Here is a 25,688-nt window from a genome sequence, read left to right as displayed (position 1 = left end):
CCCATCATCCTACTCCACCTTAACCTCACTGCAACGACTTGTGCACTTTTTTCTGCCCCCCTTTGCACCACCTCCCAGCGTTATTCAAAGTTTCCCGTGATTTTGTAACCTTTTAAAGGAATTTCAGAAGTAGTTCAAGCCACCATGCAGTGCAAGAGAGCTGTTTGTGAGAGCGGCCAAGGCCTTTTCCGGCAGTCGGCCCCTCCCGCCGCCGGTCACCCCGCGGGCCGGGCGCTCCGAGCCCTCCTCTCCGGCGGCGGGTGGGAGCCCCCGCTCCCGCACCGTCCGGGAAGGGCCCGAGGAGAGGCATCGCCCCGCAGCGGAGAGCCACCACCGTCCTCCCTGCCTTCCCGGCTCCTCGAGCTGCTTTGCCACTGCTGTCACCCCGGCCCGGCGGGGGCTTCCCACCGCGCACCGGCAGTTCCCTAGCCGGGGGCGGGGGGCCCGCCGTGAGCGGCAGGGCAGCACCGGGCCGAGGCCGCCGGTCCCTCACCGAGAGCCCCGCGGGGGCGCCGCATGCGGCAGGAATCCGCGGCGGCGGCGCTTCCCCGCGCCGGCCCTCGGTGGCAGCGGATTCCTTCCCGCTGACGTTCCCCCGCCGCGGCCCGGACCCCCCGGGCGGCACCCGGCGGCGGGCGGGGCGGGGCCAGGCGGGGCGGGCGCCCCTCCCCCGCGGCCGCGCGCCCCCTCCCCAGGCGGGCCGGGAGGGGCTGGCGCAGCCCCGCGCCCCGATTGGCGCGCGGGCGGCTCCAACGGCCGCGGGGAGGGCGGCGGGGCCGGGCCGTGAGGGAGGGACTAGAACTTTCCGCGGCCGCGGGCGGACTCTCGCCTCAGCCCGGAGCCGCCAGCGCCTGCGACCAGCGCCCCCAGGCAGCGGGGAGACCGCCGACATGACTCACTTCAACAAGGGGCCCTCCTACGGGCTCTCCGCCGAGGTCAAGAACAAGGTACGGGCAGCGGCGGCGGGGGGCTCGACCGGGCTTTGTCTGCGCCGGGCCGGCGGGGGCGGGACGCGACGCGAGGCTTCGCTGCTTGCGGCGCCCGGCGGGGGCCCCCGCCCGCCCCGCGCGGTGGCGGCACGGGAAGGATGCTCCCGCCGCCGCCCCTGGGACAGCGCCGTCCTCCGCGGCGCCGCTCGGGAAACTCGCTGCCGCGGCGGGGACCGGAGAGTTGTCAGCGCCGGGCGGACCCGTGTGCGGCGTCGCGTCCCGCGCTGCCGCCCGGGCTGCACCTGCCCGCGCCGGCAGCCCTGGCGCGGGACGTCCCGCGGGCGCTGTCCCCTCTCCTCTCGCCGGCACCGGGCGGGGCGCGGCGTCGGGGCCCGCAGCCGTCCCAAGCCCGTGCCGCGGCCGGCGGGGCGGAGCAGGTCGGCGCGGCGGGCAGAGCCGGCCCCGCCGGGGCAGGGCGCAGCCGGCCCGCGCCGAGCGGAGCGGAGCGAAGCGAAGCGAAGCGAAGCAGATGAGACGCGCGGCGCGTCCCGGCCGCCCGCGCGGCGCATTCCAGCCGCATGACATCATGGGCACGGGCGGCGCGCGGCCAATCGGCGTGGGCCCCGCACAGACCGCGCATTGTCTGCCCGGCGCGGCCCCGCCCCGCCCCGCCCCGCCCGCGGGGGCACACAAAGGCGCGCGGGGGCGGCCGGCCCCGCGCCTCGGGGGTCCCCGGCCCGGCCGAGCCTGGCCGGAGCGCTGCGGCCTGCTGAGAGCGCCTCCGGCAGGGTCGGGAGAGCTCCGCGCGGGGGCTGCTGTGACAGGGGCTTGTCACAGCGCCCGGTGCTTCGGTTTAAAACGGCAAAAAAGTCACCGCTGACAGCGGCCGAGCCCGTGCTGCTGGGAAGGTGTGCGCCTTTTGTGCGTCTTGTGCTGAGTTGCTCTGACTTTGTCCTTGATTTTTCTCATATTCTGTGGAACAAAAGGTGCTTACGTTAGTGGCCTGTTACACAAACGGCTACCTTGCAGCGAACAGTTACCTGGCAAGAGCAAAAACCTTTGCAATAAAAATTACACCGGTAAACAACTAGGGATAAGTTGGTGCGCTGTGTCTTTATTCACAGGCTTAAATTCTAAACATGGTATTTAATAACTGGTTATTTCACACACATGTCTGGTTTCGGGCTTCAGCAAATCCCCAAATCCTGTTTTACTTGTGGCTGAGTAGACGGGGGAGGAGGGAGAAAAGTAGTTCTCTTTAAACACTGTAATTTATGCAGCAAGTCTAAGTTAGTATGTGAAAACTTTACAAAATATACTTCTTTTTTTCTTTATTAGCTTTCTCAGGATGATTATGAGGTTCTGCCACAAAGTTTGATGACATCATGTAACCAAATGTCTTCCAGAGCAATTGCTTCCAACGTCTAAACTTAGTGATTTCTCTACACCGTTACAGTCTAAAAAAAGACAATAAAACATGTTGTGTTTTACTGCATGTGAATTGGGAAGAAAGTAAATGCTCTTCTACTTTAAAAAAATATTGACAGAATCATATGGGCTTAGCAGTGATCCCTTTATGGGGACAAGATGGGAAGAAGTTCTTTGTTCTTTCTTTCAGTTTCTTATTGTCATCAGCTTCCTTAGGGCCTCCTGAGAGGAACTGTTCCAAGCCGGTGCATTAACAGAGGGTTTGAAACTGTTGTATCTCATGCCTTTATGCAAAGGGCCTTCTACTTTATCTTGCTGAGTGTCATCTCACTCACTTTCTCTGCTTTCTTCAATGCAAATATTGTGGAGGGATGGATGTTCTGTGGCAGCTTCAGTCTACTTGTATGCGGGCTTCTGCTGCAGTCCTTGGAAATGTCAATGCAGCAGTGACATAAAGTTATTCAAATGTGCCGAAGACAAATGAACTCACCTCCTTTAAAAAAAACAAGTGAACAAAAAAACCCAACCAACAACAAAAACTCCAGCAAAGATACAGCTTTGAACTTTGAGAATGTTGCTCTTACTGTAAGAGATCGAATTTCAAAGCAATTATGTTATAGACAGATACATTGCGTACCTCCTATCTAGTATCTTGCATGGGTCTGTGCATTAGATATGTGTCTGTTTGTATAATTCTAGAGGGTCAGAGAATAATGTCTTTGTAAAGATCAGAAATTCCTTTTTCCAGATCTTTCTGTCTCATAAAGATTTGAAGAACAACATCTAGTTTCCAACTCTTGGTGGACCATTTTTTGGTACGAATCTTAATCAGACTTTCTAAAACACTGACCTTCATGCAAACTATTGTGTTATGGGTTTTTTTTTTTAGTGTGGTGTTGGTGTAATGTTTGTAAGTAGCTGTGGTACCTCCCTGCTTGAATAATGGTGAATGTTAGATGCCCTTGTTTGAAATTTTTAGTACTAAACCCCAAGCAGTGTTTTTCTGCAGAAAACAGATGTGTTGATAGCTGTGCTGCCTGAGGGCCCAGCTGCGCTGGGCAGAAAAGTCTCTTGGTTTTGGTTTTTATTCTTTATTTTCTCATTTGGCATTGTATTAGTGTTCAGAGAGACCTTTTGTTTGCTTTGGTATTTGAATAGATGAATATAACATGTCCTGATGCTTTATAAGAATTTTGTTTAATTGATGTTCAGGATTCTGTCTCAAAGCTTAAAATCTTTGTTTAGCTTGGTGTTTAGGGCTTTTTTTTTCTTTCTTTCTCTCTTTTTTTGTTTTTGTCCTTCTGAGGCTCCACCCTTGTCTTGTTTTGCTCCTTACCTTAGTTCACACGATAAGGTGTCTGGTCTCTGTTACGGATCTCTTTTCCTCGTTCCTACAAACAAAGGGTGGAATTTGTGTACTGGTTCCCAGCTTGTGTGCATGAGAAAGGTGTAGGTAGTCAAACTAGTGTAATCCCTTTGAAGCTGATTCCCTGTTTACTTGAGATCACAGAAGATACTTGATCCCAAACAAATATTCAGTGAGGAGCCCTTTAAGCTGATTGAAATGGATAGTTTCTTCTGCAGGCAATAAATAATTTTCTTCGTAAGCAATGGGAGAGTTTCTGCAGTGCATGACGTTAGCATATCTTGAGATGATTATGCAATTGGATAAAGCTACAAACTAATGTTATATTTGTCTCTGATTTACAACTGAGGTAGGTAAGAAATTAGCAGAAGCTTTTGCTCCATTGTCTCACTGCATAAGGTGTGGAGCAAACAGGAACGCCAGGCAGGAGAAGGAGAGGTTCTAGTTCATTCAGCTGCTTCCTAGTGACTCCACCCTTCCCATGGCAATGGTATTTGTATCAGGCAGGCATTTATCTTCTCCCCCCTCTTACGTTTGATACACTGCCAGTTTCATCTCCATGTGAAAGGAAGGATGGGCAGAAATATGGTCTGTATGGGGAGTTAAACTTTGCATAGCATTTGGTTATCCTGTGTCTTCACTCTAGTCTCTAACCTTTCTTCCAAGCCATCCCTCCATCAGGAAGCTGGCACTGGTCAGTACCATTTTCCAAACTTTTTAAAGACACCAGAGTAACTGAGGTGAGTTAGTCTGTCCCTGCAGCTGCCACCCTGAAAGGTCAAGTGCTAGTGATGTGGAAAAGGAAGGGAAACAAACTTTTTAAACTGGAGGCTGGTTGACAAATGAAGCCTGTAAACAAAATATCTCTTATTTTGCAAGTGTGCAGGAGGGCAGTAGTACTTCCTGCTTTCCTTCTCGAGGGCAAATATGAATTAATGAAAAAGAAATGAAGTCTGTGGTGAATAATACTAACCAGCCTTAGGTATGATTATTGTGTTCCTCCTGAAACAGCTGAGGAAAAAATTCTTGTACGGTATTTCACTTGCTACAGGCCAAATAAACAGATTTAATTTCTTTGTCCAGAAATTACCCTTTTATGAATGTTTTTAACTGGGAACCAGATTTGAATCATTAACTTTCAGAGTTTTTAATTAGTGATTTAATAGCTAGATTAAGTTTTGGCAGCCTGTAGTTGGACTGTTAGGCCCTCTCCTTCCTCTTTCTCACCCCTCCTTTCAAAACAGTAATAATACTCTTTTCCTTCTTAAAATATAACTGTTCCTACTCTACACTTGTTTTACCCTTCCACACTTCCTGTAGACTGTTTTCCTTTAGCAAACCTTTAGGTATGCTCACTGAATTTTATGAGCCTTATCTAAGAATGTTTGCTGGTGATAAATATTTCTATTAATGTTGTCTAAAAGGATGTAATAGAAATGAAGACTGTATTGGATAAAGGCAATGAGAACTTATGCTTGGAGAGCACAGGTGGATATCTTCTGTGATGATAACTGACAGTGTAGGATTTCTGCATTCCCGATTGTCTTGTACATAGAAGTCTATATAGCTTTTAAAGAAGTAATACCTTTAATTTAAAAGTTTTAAATTAAATTCAGGTGTTTATGTTAAAATAAAATCAGCTTGTGTGACCTTTTCCATGATACAAATCCTAAGTTTGTTGCATGGAGAATAAATTAAAAAGCCAATATTTTGATTCCAACTGTCAGAAATATTATAATAGAAATATATACACTGAGATTTTACAAAGGAAATTTCAGAGGAAGTAGCAGAAGTGTTTTACAAGATCAAGCATTGAACTTCAGTTTGCTCCAATTAATTCATGGTTTCTGATAGTTGATCATAGCTCTTGAAGTTAACATTCACTAGCTAAATATCAGTTTCAATGTGCATAGCACTGAAACTTTTCTCTTTGTGTCCAATTTCTGTATTTTTTCCAAAGAACTGTGAATTTTTTTCCAGCTGTATCCAGGCTTTAGTAACAGATCTGCAGTTCAAATGAGCAGCTTCATAACTTTGTCTTTTATATTTATTGTCTTCCAGAAATCTCTCAGTGTGTTAATCTTCAAGCATCCTATTTTTTTAATAGCTGTTCCCAAACCTCCTTTATAATTGTAAGACACAGAGGTGAATGAAATGCTGAGTGAAAACTTCTACTATAGGTTTAGTCAAGAAATCTATCAACTAGATGCACAGAATGCATTCAACATAAGAGAATAGTACTTAATGGTACAGTTTTGATACCTGCGGCAACAGCAAAACTGTCTGCAAGACATAAATATGACAGTGGAATAATTCCATAGCTGAACTTACAGTCAATCAATGTTTGGCACAATAACTACATGTGTCACTTAAAACATATTAGTGATATAAACAATGAAAACTTGTATTTTGTCAGTTAGTCTTAAGGTGCTTTTTTTTTAATGTATCGGCAATCAAATGATGAGAATTCTCCAACTTATTTACAATATCCCTGCTGGTTACTTCTTTCTGATGCTTAGTTTTACCTTGACTGACAGTATGAAATTTCAGTAACTTGGGTTCAACAGTACTTCCTAGAAAATGGTCCTGCTGCATGCTTCTCTCCACTTCCAAATCATGCAGTGTTACTTTTCTGGGCAGAAGCCTCTTACGCTTCTGAGAACGTGTTTGCCACCTCAATTGCTGAAACATGGATTTAGCCTTTTTCTGGAAATTTTGCAGAGGATTTTGTTTTTTAAAGAAACTGAGTGAAACACTAGCTTTATTAAGCTGTAGTAACCTATTAATTTGTATTATCCTAGTGTAAGATCCTGTGTGTGAAGAGTTCTCATATTGATTGAGAAGTGGTATTAATGCAGTAGCCCTAATCAATAGCTACATGTTTTGGTTAGTTTTTTTTCTTAAAGGAGGAAGTGGAGCAGTGGAGAATCATAACTGCAGTGTCTCCATTCATCTTCATCCTTTACTGTCTAGCTCAGTGTGTCTGCTCTGTCTATCTTGATATGTCTAACCCATTTTCTTCTTTCACTGTTGCTATCTCAGGACAGGTCTGCTCTCTTGAACATGTGTCAGGTATAGGTTTCCAATTCTGTGGCTACTTCAATAGAAGTATTAATACTACAACAGTAATAAGTAGACCTACTGACAGGTACAAACTAATGGTGATGCAGCCTAAGTAGCATTGAGTTGACAGTTCATACCTAGGATACATGTCTTTTCATGATAAGCAGAGGCAAGTAGTTTGCCATGGAAACACTTCCCTTGCCAGCAACTTGGATGTTAGCACCCCTGCCACCTGCTTAAAGCCTCCTGTGTTTGTCAGCCAAGCATTGTCTGTTCTGTGCACTTGCCCAAGCCCACGAACAAGGAGACTTGCCTTCAGGAGCCCTTGCACAACCCCCACTAGGCAGGCATACCCTATATCCCGTTTCATTGTTCGGTAGCCCCCAGGTAGGTGAAATGAAACAAACCTGTGAAAGTGGCTACCCTAGTGACATCTGGCAGTTGTTGCTGTAAAACACTGACACAGGAGTTAATTTCTTTTTCCTCAATGGTTTAAATTCCCCATAAACCTTGGCATGTCATTGCCAAGTTGACAGTTGTCTTTTGGAGCCCTCATGTGCCTCAAAACTGTCACTTCGAAGAGTAGACAGCCGTTCTTGAACTGAGACACATGTATCGCTGCCCCGTGTTAAGCCCTGTGCGACAGATGTAACTTCCAGTTCTGTCTCTTGGCTTACACCATTTTTTCTAGGAGGAAGGTGATGAATGGCATGGCGTAGCCGGGATTAGCTACCGCTGCCCCATGAACATCAAAGCAGAGGTGGGGCACTAGACCAGTCTGCTCCCGCGCATGTGTGAGGACAGCACAGATAAAGACTGCCAGTGCTGCCGCCAGCAAAGCGTGGTGCCTAAGTAAATTAAGAGTGAGGATGTTTGCTGTGAACTTTTGTTACGTTTAACCTTAGGAACACTGTCTGCACTTTCAAATTTAAAGCACTTTCTGTAAATTTATAAAATGTATTATAGTGACCTTGTTTCTGGTGGATTAATAAATTTTTAGTAAAATTTGTACTGGTGATAGAAAAACATAAAACTTCCTGAGGTTAATGTTTAAGGGTGTGGGATAAGCATCAAGCCTTGCATCCTTTATGTGCAAGCTCACAGTATGCCTCCCATGGCCAGAACACCTCTGAAGAAAGCAAACTGAGTTTGACAGAGTCATGACAATTAAATGGGATTAGTAGTCTCAGAAAATAAGTTTAATTTGTATTACAGTATTGCTCACTTGTTTAAAATGTACAGATGAATATGCTTTTTGGGTGGTTTCAGAGTTAGACTTAGTTTAAAATTTAGAGAAAAATACCTATTATATTTCTGTTGCTGTTGCAATACCCTTAAAAGATAGATGGATGCATGCATGGTTTTGGGATAATGGCACATCAGTGATTTTTTTTTCTCACCTTGGCTTTTTTTGTAAGAACATTAATTTGGAGGCTTTTTCTTACCTCTGAATAATTTGTAATTTGCCTTGGAGAATAAAGGATAGAAACTTCTCTGTACTCAGAATTGTTAGCTTCTGTAGCTACGTAACACTGTATACACTGCGCATCTGACACATCCTTTTAAGGCAAACTTTGTAGAGATTCCCGTCCCCTATGGAACTGTACAGGAAAGGCCTTCAGTAAAAACGGGCTTGAGGCCAGGACACGTAGGGCAATTTGAAACAGATTTTTTCTAAGTGAGATCATGTGAAAATCCTTCTTTTTTCTTTAAGAGGGCTCTTTTGCTTAAAAATGCTTTTTGTAAGTATCTGACTCTAAACAACTGTTAACCTGTATAGCTATATTCAGCAGCAAATGCTCTCTTTTGGGTAAATATTTTTGGGTTTGCAGTAATGCCTCAGAGTAACTTATGTTGTTGTTTCAATTTAGTGGGATTTATTTACAGTGTTTTTCTCAAAAACAGTTTTGACTTTCTTCAGGTGGGTGGTTCTGTGTTTGCGGTTTTTTTCTTTAAACCCCCTCAACAAACCTTCCTCCCCCCTTCCCCCCCCCCCCCCCATCAGTGCAGAGTTTAGTAGATATTAGGAGGGGAGACATAATTAATCTTCTTGTTGCTTATATAAAACCATCTCTTACCTGAAGCAGATATGATTCTGGATGTATAGATTACAAAGACTTGAAGGTGTTAGTCACACTGGAGGAGCTGGCAGCGAGAGGAGACCATTACAGCGAGGCATGAAGCACTGCTGTCGCAGCTACGGTCTAGTGCCCTGCTTGGACTCTCACCAAACTGCCTTACCCAGTCCCAGCAGCTGGGCCAAGCATGCTTTAAGCCTTGGGAGTCTGAACTGCCTCTGGTCACTGATCCTCACTCCCTCCTGGAAACTGGACTTTAACCGTTCGATGCCTTTGCTGCTTCCCTTCCAAGTCTTGACCTGGTCTTCTGGGGTCTAAACGGGAGTTTTCTTGATGACTTTGTTCAGGCAGACATTCTTTTGGTTACAGAGTAATCTTTAAAGAGGTATAGTGAAGTGAAACTATACGTGCCTTGTGCGTACACCCTGCAGGACTTGAATACCAAGTCTTTTCCTAGATTTGGGCAAAACCTAAATATTTCTGCACTTCCTTGCCTTCGTTTCCTTGCTGTTCTGAAATGCTTTCATGAAGCTGAGATCTGATTTACTGCATCAAGTCCTAGCTGGCTGAATTATAGATAGATTCTAAACAAGTCTTCCTACCCTACTTTGAATGTTTGGACCATAGCTGTTCCCAGAGTAAAACTGGACGTTACTACTATAAAAACCTTACTTTGCTTTCCTGCTAAGAAAGCTCTCCTGTTACATTGCTTTCCTGTTGATATTTCCACTACTACAGCCTCATATTTATAGACAGAGAGCATTATCTTAGTATTCCTGCTTTTGCTTTAATAAGAGTAATTTAATTGAAAAGTATTCTTCTGTTGTCTCTAATCAATTGACTAGGCTAGAAGCCTTGCCAGCAAAAGATAAGGCATAACAGACACCTGCATTTGGGAAGGGATTTTATAATATTCAAATGTTCATGGTGAAAGCCAGCTCTTACCTCGCTGCTAATGGGGGCCCCACCAGAACATTTCCCTTCTGTGCTGAGCATGGACAGAGCACAACTCGGAGCTCAGGCCAGCACGCACCAAGCAGAAGGATGCACTGGAGCAGGATCTGGAGCAGTACTGTGGCTCCTGGTGAGATTCCCACCGCCTGACCAGCCTGAACTGCCACTGCTTTATAACACTTAACTTTGTAACACTGCGTGGGATCAGTTTGAAGTTAGGTTGTATATCGTATCTGAAAGTTGATACAGTGTTAAGTCAATGAAGCATATGTAGTTCAGACACATATCTAGTGTTCTAAAACTGAACGTTCTTTGCTTATTTTTGCAAGAAGTTGTCCCCTTACCTTGCTGACATCATTGTATGAATCATACCCCAATAAAAGTAAAAAGTACAAGTAACTTTCTAAGAAAATAAAGATTATTGCCTTTTTACTGTGGTCTGTCTTGATAGCATCCTTTATCATTAATAAAGGATGGTATGAAAATGTTTGTGATATGGAAAGGTACTTATATTTGAAAGAATCTAGCAAGTTTTAATAAAAAGAATTAACAAAAAAGCTGTGAGATTAAACATCAGAGATAAAGAACTGGTCTCTGAATGGATGGAAAAGAATTGGAACAAAACATAACTAACAAAGTTAGAGTTCAGTCAGAGCACCCAAGCATTTTGTTCTGCAGAAGAATGGAACCTTAAATAATAGAGGATTGAGACCTCTCTCACACTTCATTTGCAATACAGCATTGCCCACACATACTGCTGGTTGTGTATTTCAAACCTACAGTGAATTCAGGTGTGCAGCGTAGTGAGACTACAACTTACCTTGTGGTATCCAGAGTTTTGGATGCAGTGCATATGTGCATCCCCTGCCTGCCTCTAGCAGTGCTAACTGTTCTTCCTGCACTTGCTTAAGTGCTGAAAAATGATGGTTTAGAAGTTACTACAGAGTGTTTAACCAGAACCTCTTACTTAGGAGTTTGACTGTCTTTCCTACTTTAGCAGTAGTACTTTCTTTTGTATTCAGTATAAGCTTCAGTATAGCAGGCTTATGGCTTGATTTTTACATAACTTAAACTACACTTTCATGAAATAAAAGGTTGAGCTAAAAATTCATCTAATCATAAACTTTTTTAAAAAATATATATGTCCAGCTGTCTGCTATACAGATTTTATGATTTATATAGAAGTGCCTATAGGAACTATGTAAATTTCAAATACTCTGTCTTTCTTTTCTTAGACTTTCTTCATTAATCTTCTAAATTTCAATTGTAGGCCTTTAAAGATGGATATTATTACAAAATTAAGTAAACATTTTCTAATGTGTTTGTGGTCATCACTTTTTAAAAATATCACATTAATTGTAGATCATATTCTTCTTATAACTCTTATGTGGTTAAAGCACAACTTGCCTGGGTGGCCATATCGAAAATATTTTTTGATGTTTCCTGGAATATAATTAACATTGTGTGTCACCTACTGAACTTTACCTGGTCAGAGATATACCCAGGAAGGGGTGGGGTGGGGTGGTGGAGGGCAGGGAGCAGCAGAAGCATATTACTATGTTTCATTCGTTGTGCTGAATTCATTCTTCCCATTTTTTTTGGAGGTGGTAAAGCAAAACAGTAGCATGAAGCAGGTGATAGGCAAGATCTTCTAAAGCTTAGGGTGTGAAATCTGCATTTCTTGTGCTTCTGCTAAGAAAACTAGATATGGGGAAAATTACCTTAACCAGAAAAATGTGCTATATGTGAATTCAGAGATTTTGATCTGCTACCTGTATGAAAGATGTACCTAGGAAGACTTTGCTATCTAGTAGAAGCTAAGGAACTTCTCAAGAAATCACATCTTTCACCTAAATTACAAAACCCACAGATTGAATAATTTTGTGGAAGGATGAAGTGGTAAGAATGAGAGAAATCTGTATTTTCCTTATGAATACTTATCACAGGCACCTCAGTCAGCCTGTTCAGCTAATGTGAGTTCATGGAATTAAATCGGAGCAGGCTGACAGGCGACCAAATACAATCAGAGCAGTCAGTGGGGAACACTGAGCACTGGGAAATGCCTGTTACCTTCGGACCTGCCATGTCATCTGGTTTGTTTTTCAGTCAAGCCTATGCCTGGGATCACAAGTGGCAGTGAACAGTCAAGTGTCTGAGCTTATTGGGTGGGAGGAATAGAGGTGTGAAAGCAGCAGAGTCTTGAGGTTTACCTTTGAAAAAGGTACTGAGAAAATGCAGCATGGACTGTGCCTTTGCTGGAGAGGCAGAGGGAATGTGCATTTTGAGTAACATTTAGCAAATCTTGCATTGACAGACTTCAGTTTTCTTTAGCTAACTTTTTTGAGAGGTATGTTTGAATTACTAATTAGCCACTTGCTACTGTAAAACACAATCCCTCTTCTTGGTAAGTGAACAGGGTTTGAAGAGAAGAAAAAAGGTGTGGAGAGAGACTCAGACTAAAATAATCAGATTTTGTGGTCCTATTCGGAAGGCTAAGTTGGAAGACTTGTCAACACAGTTGGGCCTTGGGGAAGGGCTACAGAGTCACAATACAGTTTGCTTGTAACATGACATATTTTAAAAGCTGTTCCATTGGGGGAAAAAAATAAGTAAACTTGAAAGAATATATAATTTCCTGGATTGCTGTAGTAGCAATAGATTAGAAAAGTACTCTCAGAAAGATACAATGATCATTGATGTTACTACTTCTGTTTGCAGGCTTGGTCTAGCCTCTGAGAACTACTGTTCCACCAGAGTTATAGTAGAAGTTGTCTCAGGAGACACTTCCTGGGTTACTACTAGGAAAACTAGGTTGTTTTCAGATTTTTGGGGGGTTTTTTTTGCTGTTTATGCACCAGATCATTCTGTTAGATTATATATTTTTTTCCCCACAAAACAAGATCAACTAGGTATTACTGAAGTCTGTCAGTACAGCAGGTTACCAATATTTTCAGTGCAGCACTCAGCACGTTGTTTCAGAAGACGTCACTGCCAGTGATGTCAGAGCCTGCCCAGATTTGCTGTGTCATACCAGAGCTCAAGCCAGTCATACTGGGGGTGGGTTTCAAAGCAAGGAGAATCTGTTCTCCTCAGGCAGTAACAGGCTTTTGTTCACTGGGTTGGATCAACACTGTCTTTGCTGAGAAGAAACTTCATATCCTAGTGCTTTTTTAAATGAAAACAGCAATGATGTCAAGTAATAGGCAGTGAATATTACTGAAACCACGTTCTGCAAAGAAATTTAAACTGTTCAGCGATATACAGACTAAAGATACAGTGCAAAGGGACTTGATATCAAGAAGTATAATGTATGGTGGCAGGACCAGAAGGTGCTACAGTTGAAAGCGGAAGCTGATGACTACGGAGAATTGGAGTTATAAGCCAGAAAACTGTGACTGACAAGAAAAAGTCAGGACAAGAAATGTGAGAAAAACTGTGAGAACAGATTTGAATGGGTGAGAGTGTTGCAGTAATACAGCTGCAGAGAATGAGAGGGAACTGCTCTTCAGTCCAAGGGCAGGCATACATCTGAGTTGTTAGTGCACTCTGAGGGAAGAGATGGTGGTGGTTGCTTCTTGAATAGTTTGCAAGCTGTCACAAAATCATACTGGACAGCCAGGGAGTAGAACACTTAGTTCTTCCAGCCTGCTGATCTGGCAACAAACGCCGTGCATGACTACAGGTATCTTGTAAGATGACTTGGAAACTTTGAGGCATGACCTGTCCTTACTTCACAGAGTTTAAACTGGTACTGATAGGAAGAGTGCCAGGAATTTGGGATTAATGCTCATCCATCCCTCCTTTAAAGACTGTAGCCTAAATTTTGATTTACAGAGAAGACAGTGAGATGTTGGCAAGTTATCAATTATGCTACACATAAAATAATTACACATAAAATACTGTTGAATATTAAATAAAATGGATACAGCTGTAAAATTTTTGTGCTAAGTAGTGTAGTGTGATATAGTGAGATCTTTCAATATTAGTGTTAACACAGTATGTTCTCTGCATTTCTGTACAACAGTCCATAATGACAGAAAAAAATACATGTTCAAATACCAGAGCAAACTTAATGGTGGCTTTCAGTTTTTGAAGTACTTTCCTCTTTGGTTTTCATCTGGTTTTTTACATTCCCTTTGCCTTTGGGTTTCTCCTGCACAAACATGCCTCCTCTGACATTTGCTTTTGCATGCAGTCCTGGTCAACATAGTGAAATTAACAGGGAATTTTAATTTGTCCTTATGATGAAAGGTTATTGGGCTGGTAGCTCAAATGGCAAGAAGCTCCACTTGACAATAATCTTAGCACTCTGTCACTCCCTCTTCTCACCCACTTTCAGTAAAAATCAAAACCTTGTATTTTCCCCACTGTCTTAGGTTCTCTGTCTCCAATTAAAGGCTACGCTCTTTATTTATTCTATGACTAAATAACCACTGTGTTGGCAGACAACTAGAACTGTCCTGCAGAAAAATACTGATTATGTCCTTGTCACTCTCACTCACCTCTGAAGCTGAACATTAGGAATATATAGTAATCTGTTTACACCATAGAATTTTTACCAGAAAGTTTTAACTCAGTTGTATAATTAAAAAAAAAATAAATCTAGAAAACCTTCCTTCCTGCTTATGAGAAGAACGCTTACCGTTCTGTGCCTTTTTCTTGGTCATTGGCATAACCAGTAAGCTCTTAACACTTTTTGGTCCCAGACATTTTGCTGTGTACATTTTAGATGTGAGATTCAGAACTGTGTTCCAGAACAGCAGGTGATGAACAGAATGGGGCAGCTCAGGTGCCAGTAGCTGGAATTCTGGAGAATAATTTGGGACTGGCTGGGTAATCTGTCTCACTCCTACTTCTGAGGAGTAAGGGCTTCCGAGAGCTTCTGCCTTGATACCAGGAGAAAATTATGCTTTCATCTTTCCCCATACCATCATAAAGCCTTAAAAAAGGGGAGAGGAAAGATCTCATCGCAAACTAGTGCTGAGCAAATGATAAAGAAGTATCAGCATTGGTGTCTTTGGCCTCTGCAAGACAAAGCGGTTCTGAGGGTAGTACTTACTTCAACGCAAAGGATGTTTGTGTAGGCACCACTGAAACCGTAAGAATTCCATTTCACTCTGTTCCAAATTAATAAAAATGGAAAAGTTGATATAGGAACAAAGTGCTGCTTAAAATTTAAACTGTACAACTTTAGGTCTTAAAAGCTGGAGTTTTCATTTAGTTATCTTAATTTGCTTTCAGTAGTTTGTGACCTAAATGTGTAAAAGTAAAATTAATATTAAAACCCCTGGCTAGACCTGGATTAAATTCAGTATGAGATGAATATGCTCCCACACTTATTAGAAATCCAGTAAGCTTTATCTACTTGATCTTTTTTTGACTGAAAAATCAATCATTTTGTGTCACTTTAAGCAAGGATATGGGCCACACCAAATTTCTCCCTATGAAGAATATTAACATCTAAAACTTAGGGCTTTATTTATTTTTCTGTTCACCTTGGTGAAAAAGTATGTGTGTAGCCTCTTTGGAGTAAAGTCCTGGAGTATTTCTCTTTCTGTACATGGCCCTGTACTTTATTTACCTTGGAAAACAGTGACATACAACCTATTCTGCTGCACTTTTATATGTATATAAATCTTAGGTTTTGTTGACAAACACAGTTCCTGTGAGAGAGTTCTTCACTCACTTTAACAAGCACATGCTTTTATTGTTAAAGCTTTTGACCAGAGAGCAGTTTCTTCAAATGCTTACTAGTAGTTTAAATTTAGCGTGCTGCACGTTAAACATCTGACCACTGCTGTGGGGGCATAAAGCCTGAAGCTTTAGTCAAACGTTGAATCAGAACTAAGAATTGCAAGCTGTTGTGACATGATGGGTAACTTTGAAAGTTACATCTTTTATACCTGCTTTTTATCTTACAAAGTTTTCTGTTTGTTAGTTCCAGTGACTGTAAAAAGCTATGCAGTGTGCTTAAACTCTTCCTTGAGATACTCTTACAGTATTTTTCCAGAGTAGCAGCAAAATAGACAGCTGAACTCTTAAACTGGATATTTGGCATATATGTAGCCCTTAGTGTACAGTGTGTACTGTGTAATTTGGAAAAGATTAGTATAAAAGGACAACTGAAAGTCCATATGATATCATTTATGGTGTGAAACACTGGTTAACATCATCACTCAAACTTAGCATGCTACAGGCACACTGAGTAACTTTAATGATCTGTCTGTGTCCCTGTGTCCCTTGAAGTTGGCCAATGTAACTTCATTTGTTTCCAGGAATCCATATACTTGATAAAAACAGTGATGACTGCTTTTCTTGTACTACAGATGGCGGGGGGGAGGGAGGGAAGTAGATATGGAAGCCAATAAGAGTGAGAACCCTGAAGACTTCTGTAAGTGTGGCTATTTTAATCTTTCTTGGCAAGCATATAAAAGAAAGAAAATGGCAAAATTTTTCCTCATTTAATACTAAGTGCATTCCATATTTGAGATTACAACTGAGCTGAATATTAAATTGCTACCCCCATTGCTTGGGGAACTTAGAACTAATCGGATGGAATTTTATCACTTCTGAAAAATATTTACTTTATGTTGGAGTACTTTCACATGTGTTCAAATCTTGAGTTTTTCAAGAGGTCTTAAAGTGTCTTGGGGTATCACTACAGTGCTTATCTAGAGATAGGAAATAAAAAAAGGTTATACACGTGAGGAAACTTGTCTTATTGCCACTAAAAGCATTACCATTAAATCTGCTGATTCTCTGAATTGTCTTCACTACTGTACTGTTTGACTTAAATATGGTAAAGTTTTTGTTTTTATTTTTGAAATGGTGGGAAACTAGGTTACAAAAAGTGAAGTGTGGTGATAGTTTATTTGAAAATTATACTCAATCCATCTGAAAAGCTAAAGACATGAAAACTTAAGAATCTGGTTTTAAACATGTGACAAGAAGGGGTTGAACAGGGAGGGTGACAGGTCGGGTACTACCAGAAGTGAGGCATTATGCTTACTTTGAATTCTTAGCTCTTATACTCCCGATGGCACAACCAGAAGTTATGGAGAAGTTATGTAACGCTAAGTTAGTGAATACTTCATATTTTCCATGTGTCTATCAGAGTTGTTCCAGTTTTCCTTTGACCACTATCTATGAGGGGAAGTTGGAAGCTTTGATATAAATGAAAAAAAATTATGGCTTTTTCCATTACTACTAATCAACATGCCAACATTTGATCCTTTATAAGTACTGAACTTTCATGGAAGATACTTAAATATTACAAGTCCACAGCAAAAGAAAACATAATCTACTAAAGATGAAAGCAGTAGCTGAGCAGCTTCATTCAAAGTATTCGTCACTGGTGCCATGAAAAAAGCTATGGTTTCAGAACACCGTAGAAAAGATTCAATTGTTGCAATGGATATAAAGATTTTAGAAAAGTTTAAAACCAGATAGCAGGAAGCCAACTGAGAAGAGGGTCTGATCTTTAAAATGTGTCTCTTGCTGGCATGATCACAGACTTAATTTCCTCTTTTTAAAAAAAAAAAAAAAGTGATTAGCGGTACTTAAAAATAAATGAAGTTGCAGAAAAATTAGTTGTGGAAAGACAATTCCGGTTGTATTCCAGACAATTCCAACTGCAGGATGGCTAAACTATGACTTAGCATTTTCTTTAAGCTACACTGAAATAGAAACGGCCTGAATTTTCAGAAAGCATTATGTTCGTTACATTTATAACTAAAGAATTGTGGAAGAGATAAGCTTAAACCCCACTCTGTACCCACATGCATGTTAGAACAGTGATTTTAACATAGCATGAACTGTCAACATACAAATGACCAGCCCAAATTGTCTGCTCTCTTCTAACTGGACAATCGGAACATACTAAGTTCTGGCCTTTCTACAAATCCTGTTTTTCCTTTTGAACTGGGGTACAGAAATGTATTATCTATTGTATGTCTCGTCTGTATATGTCACGTAGGATTTTGTGGGTAAGATCACTTTTGTAAGATCTCTGTAGGTTCTGTAATGTGTAATAAGAGTATGATGCTATGTTTCATTCTTCTGGGGATGTTTTGGCATATTTCTCCTTTGCACAATTACTTACTTTCACACAAAATAACTGACTCAGTCATGTCCAAGACTGCAGCTCTTCTATAAGTTTGAACAAGCTAGTTGAGTTCTGCCAAATGTTCTGGGGGAGACAAATTAAGGCTGTGATCACATAAGCCTTGTTTCCATAGGAAATAAAAATAGCCATGAAAAGTAATTTGTAAGCTAATCACCAGGTGAGGAAGGAGAAAGATGATAACCAGTTTCCTCATACACCATTTTCAAGATGCTAACCTTTCTGGTAGCCCCTCAGAAAAGGGGCTATCCACCCTTTACTGTTACTACCATCACTATAAACAAAGAATGTAGTTGCACTGCTTCGCAGCAGCTTCCTCTGTGGAGCTGTGAACTTCAGCTAGCTTTTCTAGTCTGCTTCTCATCTTAGCTATCTAATATCCAAAAGGTGTGATTAAAAAAAAATAGTATTTTCCTCACACTAGGCAGTATTACCTGAGCTTTCGTCCTTTTTTGTTCAATGAAAAAAGGGGTATCTTGATTATTTTAGACCAGCATTGGTCTAAGCACTGAAGTACTTGTTATCTTCTGCAGAATATTGCACAAAATTTTACACCTTAATCAAGATCTGAATAAGAGAATGGGTTAGGCCATTATCTTGATCTGTAACTAAGGCACCATAGCACCACTAGTACAAATAGTCTAAGGAAAATAAGTATTACTCAGACAAGTTTTTGAAGTAAAGCCAGATATACAGGAATTTTCCATTCCCCTTCAAAGAAAAATAGAGAACAGAATACTGTAATTTTTAGTTTGGTCAGTTTGGAGTTGGGGATTACTAATGCTAGCCAAAATGTAGCAATTGCCTCTATCCAAGTAATTCAGATAGGTTGCAATTATAATCTCATGCAGTATAAATAGCTGCTAATATCTGGCCTTTCTGGGCTGAAGTCTAAGACTATATGTAAAAAGTCTGAAATTTACATTTTGATCTGAATGTTAATGGCTTTACATGAGTTTCTTGTTAGGAATTTGTAAGCAACTGGTAGTAGCTGAGCTGATTTTCCATTAGTTAGAAATACTGCAAGTACATTCTGTGCTTGCCTGTCAGGTTTCTCACGGTAGCTCCCTCATTCCCTGTCTTGCTCACTGACCCATGCGGGACAACTTCTAATGAAGGTGGAAAAGTGTTGCCAACCTCCGCACTAGTGGAGTTTATTTACGCCATAAAATCTTGTGCTCAAATAACTTGGGGTTTTTGCAGAAAAAGTAGCAATGCTTTCAGTGATAAAATCCCTTTTCTCCAACTCTCCAATATTGAAAAGTATCGCAAAAGTAACAGGTTTAGGCTGAAGGAAGTTTGAGGTGCTTTTCAGTCTCTTCAGGGGAGGGGAACAAAGGGCAGAGAGTGGAGTGTGGGCCCCGTTAGCTGCCAGCACTGTTGAAGTTTACCGGTTTTAAGCATTCCATTCAGATGGATTGATTTCTAGTGACCGAAGCATAAACTGACACACTGAGTGGTGAAGTCTGAACATCTGGAAAAGGAGTTTGAAGTCCCCTTGCTAACAACTCTGGGCCTCTGTTTGATGCCTTTAACTTCAAAGACCATTGCAGGTTTTCTCTCTCTAAAGTAACACTGCAGTAACTTTGCAATTAAGACATGAGATCACAGTTTATTCCGTCAGAGTCTTCCAGCAAGGCCAAAGAAAAGAGAAATAGCAGGCATACTAAGGCTTAAGTTTAAAAGAGCCACATTCACAACCCCCAGAATCCCCAGCAAGATAACTCTTAACGTTGTAGCAACAAGGGAAAAACTTACCAGGTCATCTCCATTAATCATAACCTAGCTAAAAAAGCAAACCCACCATAATCTTTGGCTGAATAACTTTGAATCTATTATATAAAAGTCCCCATGTAGAATCTACATCTGAGCAGTAGTACTGATGGCATGGCAATTCAGAATTCTTGTGTTCATAACACACTATTTCACTTTTGTACTTCCTGCTAGAGTACAACTTATGTAGAATTTTTTTTTCCCCCCTTCAAAAAAGTCATCATTCTTCTGTAGCTGTCAAAAGACTGTTCACAAGCTCCAGCAATTCTTATAGTAGGAAGAACTGTTAAGTGCTTCAAAGCGCTATTTGCAAATAAACATTTCGTCAAGTCATAAACATTATAGTAAAAGGGATAAAGACTTACATCTGTACTCTGATATTTAAAATACAGTACTGGATAAATGCTATAGCATATTCTTTGAAACAGATTTGGGGGGAAAGAGTTGCAGTTTTCTCTCGTGAAGTAACTTTATAACTGCTTGTGTTACAGATTGCCCTGAAATATGACCCCCAGATAGAAGAAGATCTGCGTAACTGGATAGAAGAGGTTACAGGGCTGAGCATTGGTGCAAACTTTCAACTGGGATTAAAAGATGGCATAATCTTATGCGAGTAAGCATTTATTAAGTAACTTTATTTTTAGCAGTTTTCCACTTTTGAGGAACTAAGGAGGGACTTTCTGAAGATTCCCCTTCAAAACACATCAACTCTGATAGTCACAGATAGATGACAGTAGGGTGGGAGACAGCTTCTTTGAAACTGTGGAAAAGACTGAAAACTTAAAATCTCCTTTATATTTTAGCAAAGATTTCTAAGTATTTCTAAATTTAATGGTGAAGCTCTTTTCTATAATAATCAAATGGCACACAAAAATTCTTATGGTCTGTTAGACTTGTTAGACCTGAGATCTGAGCTAGGCACTCTGTATAAACCAAAAAATTAACCATTTTGATGAAACTAATGCAACTAATAAAGCATGAGTGAAAATATTATATAATGCCTGCACAGATGGTATGAGGATGAGATTTATTGTTTAAGCATTTCCCTTTTTTTCACCTCCCCAGGCTTATAAATAAGCTGCAGCCAGGATCAGTGAAGAAAATTAATCAATCAAAACTAAATTGGCACCAGGTAAAACAAAACACCCCCCAAAACTACACCTCTAACCCCTCCAAACCCCAAACAGTTCTTTTGTTCTGTATTAACAAATTTGCTGTGAATATGGTACACCTTAAATCTTAATAGCACCAAGTTTTGTATGTGATACGTACACAACAGTTCAGGATACGGCATACATGAACAGCATTTAACAGAAAGCAACTACAGCTGAGGTGGCTCATAAGTGGCAGTTGAGTAATACATATGTAATAGTAGTGCTTCTAGGCTTTTTAGTGCTGTTAGGTGAAATTTCAGATGGAAGAAGAACATAGAGCCATATAGCAAGGCCTTTTTCCAAGTTTAAAAAAAAAAAGCTGTTAACTTTTTTATTAAATCACAACTGGAGTTTTCCATCCAGGCAGTGCTGCAAGGTGTTAGGTGAACAGCTTGCCTGTACCTGGACATTCGAGGTCACTGTACAAAGTGTCCTCCTGAGAAAGCAGCTGAGAGGATGCCCCCTCCTGAGAGGATGGGGAAGGAAAGGACCTGAACAGTCTCAGAAGAAATGGTTGTGTATCAGAACTCAGAAAACAATATAGTGCAAACTACAGTATGTATTTTATTTCAGTATATCCAGATCTGATTTCTTACAAGTGCCCTATCTAGCACTTCCCCTCCCAAGGGACTATCAAAGGCCACATGCATTTAGGACAAGCATTGGAAGGGTTGCTGGTTAGAGTTGACTGCCTTTACTGTTGCTGGGTCTAGCTTAATACTGCTATGTCAGCCTCTTGTTTTTATTGGCATTGAACACTTCTAAATATGGTGGAGGATTATTTTTTTTTTTTTTAAGTTTTAATACATCTTAGGACTTCAGAAGGAAAGATGAGATTCAGTCCTTACTCCTTGTACTCCATCTTGCTTTCCAATTTCTACGGTGCACAGTGCTAAAAAGTGCTAATAAACCCCAAAAACTTAGCTGAATTTGTCCCAGGAGGTGAGCAAGATAATACCTTCAAACCAAGTTAAATGTTCTTACTATCCACGTAGTTATGTTTTTATTTTACTCAAAATTATAAATTGCTGAATTCAAATAGCGTGGACACTATGTCAAATTTTCCAATTTGAAGCAGGTTTTAGATTAGGATTTCTCTTGGAAGGGACATAGCTGAGGCAGTTTTGTCATCTAAGCCCCTTCTAACAAAGTATATGATACTCACTGATGGAGAGATGCCAGGCTAGATAAACCCTTAGATTGATTTCTAAGTCAATATTAAAACTAATGAAAAATAATTTCAAACTTCCTACCAGTCACTCTTAACCACGCTGTTTTGCCCAGTTTGCACAAGGCAAAGAACTTGTGTAAAACAAGCAAAACAAACAAACAAACCAACACCAGAAAGCTTTAAAATCACTTAGTTTCTGAATTGAAACACTGGGTAGAAAACTGGCTTTTTTGTTTCTGTTTAGCTGGAGAACATTGGGAATTTTATCAAAGCCATCCAAGTCTACGGCATGAAGCCACATGATATTTTTGAAGCAAATGATCTTTTTGAAAATGGAAATATGACTCAAGTACAGACTACTCTAGTAGCACTAGCAGGTCTGGTAAGTATTTGTACCCCTGGAATTGGCACAAATCCACATGCCAGTCCAGATGCACGTGCACCCTTACCACTCATGTAAATACAGAAAACAGCACACAGCCTGTCAGGAGGGGATAGATACTACTGTGAGTCTGAGATACTGCAGAGGTTGCACTTCAGAGGGCTGTGTCCTACCTCGTGCATCCAGGGAAGGCTTGGAGTTCAGAGTTAGGATTCCTGACTGCAGATAGCCTTGCTCCGGAGCTACGTGTGCATATACAGAAACGGGGAGGCTCACAGGAGAACACTAATCCCTGCAGAATAGCCTTCGGACAAGATACTTGGGTACCTTTGGAGTGCCACCTTCAAATGGCATGGGGAACGGTTACCTTCTCTCACCCCTGACACAGAGAGTTTCTCATAAGAGAGAAACCTGCTTGTGGCATCACTTGAGAGCCAGGGTTAGGGCCGTAAAGCCAGTGTTCCAGCAGCAGAAAATATACTTTAAACACTGAATACTCTATTTTCCCTCTCCCTAAATAGGCAAAAACTAAAGGTTTTCATACTACAATTGATATTGGTGTCAAATATGCAGAGAAACAAGCACGAAGTTTTGATGCAGGAAAACTAAAAGCTGGTCAAAGTGTAATTGGCCTGCAGGTAAGTATGAAATTCAAGTTTGCAGGTAATCTGTTATATTTGAGAACAACTTTCTTGTTTTGATTAACTGATATATTGTTTATGCAAAAACAGCTGCAGAATTACAATATATTCTTGTCATGGAAGGAGGTATGAGGTTTTCATGCTTGAAAGCAGTTGATTGGCTTTATAAGCTGTAGTGACTGCCTGGAAGGTTTTTCTGTTTGTTTTAAATCTGCAATAAGAGTGATAAGGAGGAAAGGAACAGCTAATATTAGCAGTATCACCTCTGTCCCCTAAAGTGCTTTTAAAGTAGGAGTCTTTGGATAGCTAAAGCTCCTTATATGGTAGAAGCTTTTTTTTCCTCTCCACTTTCCTTAATAGTCATAAAAACCAAAATAACTGGCATAAAATCTTGAAATTCCTGTGGTAGAGAAGTTGTGGCAGTGTAATTGAATCATTACTGTCCAGGGTAAAAGTTAATTATTACATTTTGATGCATACCTCCATTCTAATTCCACATGCAGTTGGGCAAATGTCAGTCACTGAAATGCCTTAGGATGACACTTGCCTTTATTTTTCCTCTTGAAGCTCGGTATGGAGAAAGGGTCATTTATTAGAGGTAGTGGTCAAGCTACATGAGGACAGCATGCACTGTAATTACTTTTTCCATCAGCCATCACAGTTACCAACCATATTTGTTTCCTTAAACTGTGCTTGCTGTACAAATAAAAATCACTTTTTCTGTCCACCTCTTCCTTCCTCCAATAAAGATGGGCACCAACAAGTGTGCCAGTCAGGCAGGCATGACTGCTTATGGAACTAGAAGACACCTCTATGATCCAAAAATGCAAACTGATAAGCCATTTGACCAGACGACAATTAGCCTACAGATGGGCACTAACAAAGGAGCCAGTCAGGTAAGCAGGACTGTGTGGTGACGCTTGTAGAGGGGATGCAGCTCAACCTGGGAGAGCACAGTGGGATGGGAGAGTCTGTGAGTTGCGTGCAGTAGCAGAGTCTAACTGGCAGCAGTGAGAGGGTACAGTTCAGCTGTGCTTTTATGCAGTAATTGAAGAACTTAAGTTTTTTTATCACTATCCAGTGTGTTCTGTGCTGAATATCTTAAGGCATAAAAATGACCTGGTGCTTCCAGCTGGCTGTGTTATACCAGAAGAAAACAGTAACTTCATTTCAAGTACTAACTCGGCAGAGGCAAAAAAGAAATTGCTTCCTGGACACTACCTCAGACCGAACACTTAGTATATTCTCTCCAAAGAGGGAAATAAACTGGACCTTTCTGCAAGGACTTTCTTCTGTGACTTACCTACTAGTGAACACATGCTGCTGTGCTATATTTTGTTATGCTTTAATTGCTACTTACTAGCACTTCCAGTAAGGTGTACTAGTTGTAATCATAAATCTAGTAACCACAGCTCTCGACCTTCTTACTGAACCTCTACAATCCTGTTTTATTAGGCTGGTATGCTGGCACCAGGTACCAGGAGAGACATCTACGATCAGAAGCACATATTACAACCTGTGGATAACTCAACTATTTCATTACAAATGGGTACCAACAAAGTAGCTTCACAGAAGGGAATGAGTGTGTATGGGCTTGGACGACAAGTGTATGACCCCAAGTACTGTGCTGCACCAACAGAACCTGTCATTCATAACGGCAGCCAAGGAACAGGAACTAATGGGTCAGAAATCAGCGATAGCGATTATCAGGCAGAATACCCAGATGACTATCACGGAGAATACCAAGATGACTATCAAAGAGATTACCATGGTCAGTACAGCGACCAGGGCATTGATTATTAGCTTGGCATCAGAAGTTCAGTATTAGTCCATTATTTTATTCAGTAAGAACGAAACTAGCCTTGTGGAATTGTTACCTGTCTTTCCTACACACTATGCTTAATGTACCTAAAGAAATATTGCCTTACGTACATTCCTTTTTCCTTTCTCTGCCCTTTCCCTGTCTAGTTGCCTTTAGTGCTGTAACAGTTGTAGTCTACAGCATAAACAATAACTGCATATGAAGTAAAAGGAATACTGTGAAAGGGGGAGTGCTCTTGTACAGCCAGGTCGTCTAATAAGGAGCTATGCATTTTCACAATCTCTACTTAAGTAGGTATTTACATACCACATTAAGCCTTCATTTTACATATTTACAGCTTTTCTGTTTTCCAGATGAGATAAAAGAATTTCATGCTTAAAGTTAAATGTGGTCTTTGCCAATTAAATCTAAGACATCACATTAGTGATTTAAATATCATTACTATGTTTCTAAGGTATTGTTTGCTAATGGTAAGTCCTGCATTAGACATAAGTGTGCATTTGTGATTGTGTATTCATTCCATTATCAACACTGACCAAACTTAGAAATAGTTGTCTTACTAAAAAGGGAGCTTGTACAAAGTCTTGAGCCAACAGAAGTCCCATGATTGATGGTGCATTTACCTTTTATTGTGCCATAATATATCCATGTAGAAATGCTTTTTCTTCCTTGAACTGTATTTATTGCCACACTTCTCAAACTGATCCCAGTGTATTTTTATAAATAAATATTTTTTCTTAAAGGTATGTGGAAGATCCTGTCTCATTTGTTATGCTACCATTCTTAAAGATTAGATGCCACAGAA

The 25,688-nt window shown here is 41.2% G+C and overlaps 1 protein-coding gene across 1 annotated transcript; it reads left to right on the top strand.

The window, feature by feature from the left end:
* The first annotated feature begins 782 nt into the window (after positions 1 to 782).
* CNN3 (calponin 3) lies at positions 783 to 25,629 on the top strand. The gene is made up of 7 exons (XM_072868572.1): positions 783 to 947; positions 20,205 to 20,326; positions 20,779 to 20,845; positions 22,283 to 22,420; positions 22,942 to 23,058; positions 23,811 to 23,957; positions 24,517 to 25,629. The coding sequence occupies exons 1-7, from the start codon at positions 891 to 893 to the stop codon at positions 24,862 to 24,864; spliced, it is 996 nt and encodes a 331-aa protein (XP_072724673.1). The 5' UTR covers positions 783 to 890; the 3' UTR covers positions 24,865 to 25,629.
* Positions 25,630 to 25,688: the final 59 nt, after the last annotated feature.

This window comes from Ciconia boyciana, chromosome 7 (assembly GCF_034638445.1).
Source record: "Ciconia boyciana chromosome 7, ASM3463844v1, whole genome shotgun sequence".
Lineage (NCBI taxonomy): Eukaryota > Metazoa > Chordata > Aves > Ciconiiformes > Ciconiidae > Ciconia > Ciconia boyciana.
The sequence above is the reverse complement of the archived record's forward strand: the minus strand, read 5'-3'. Positions and strand labels throughout refer to the sequence as shown.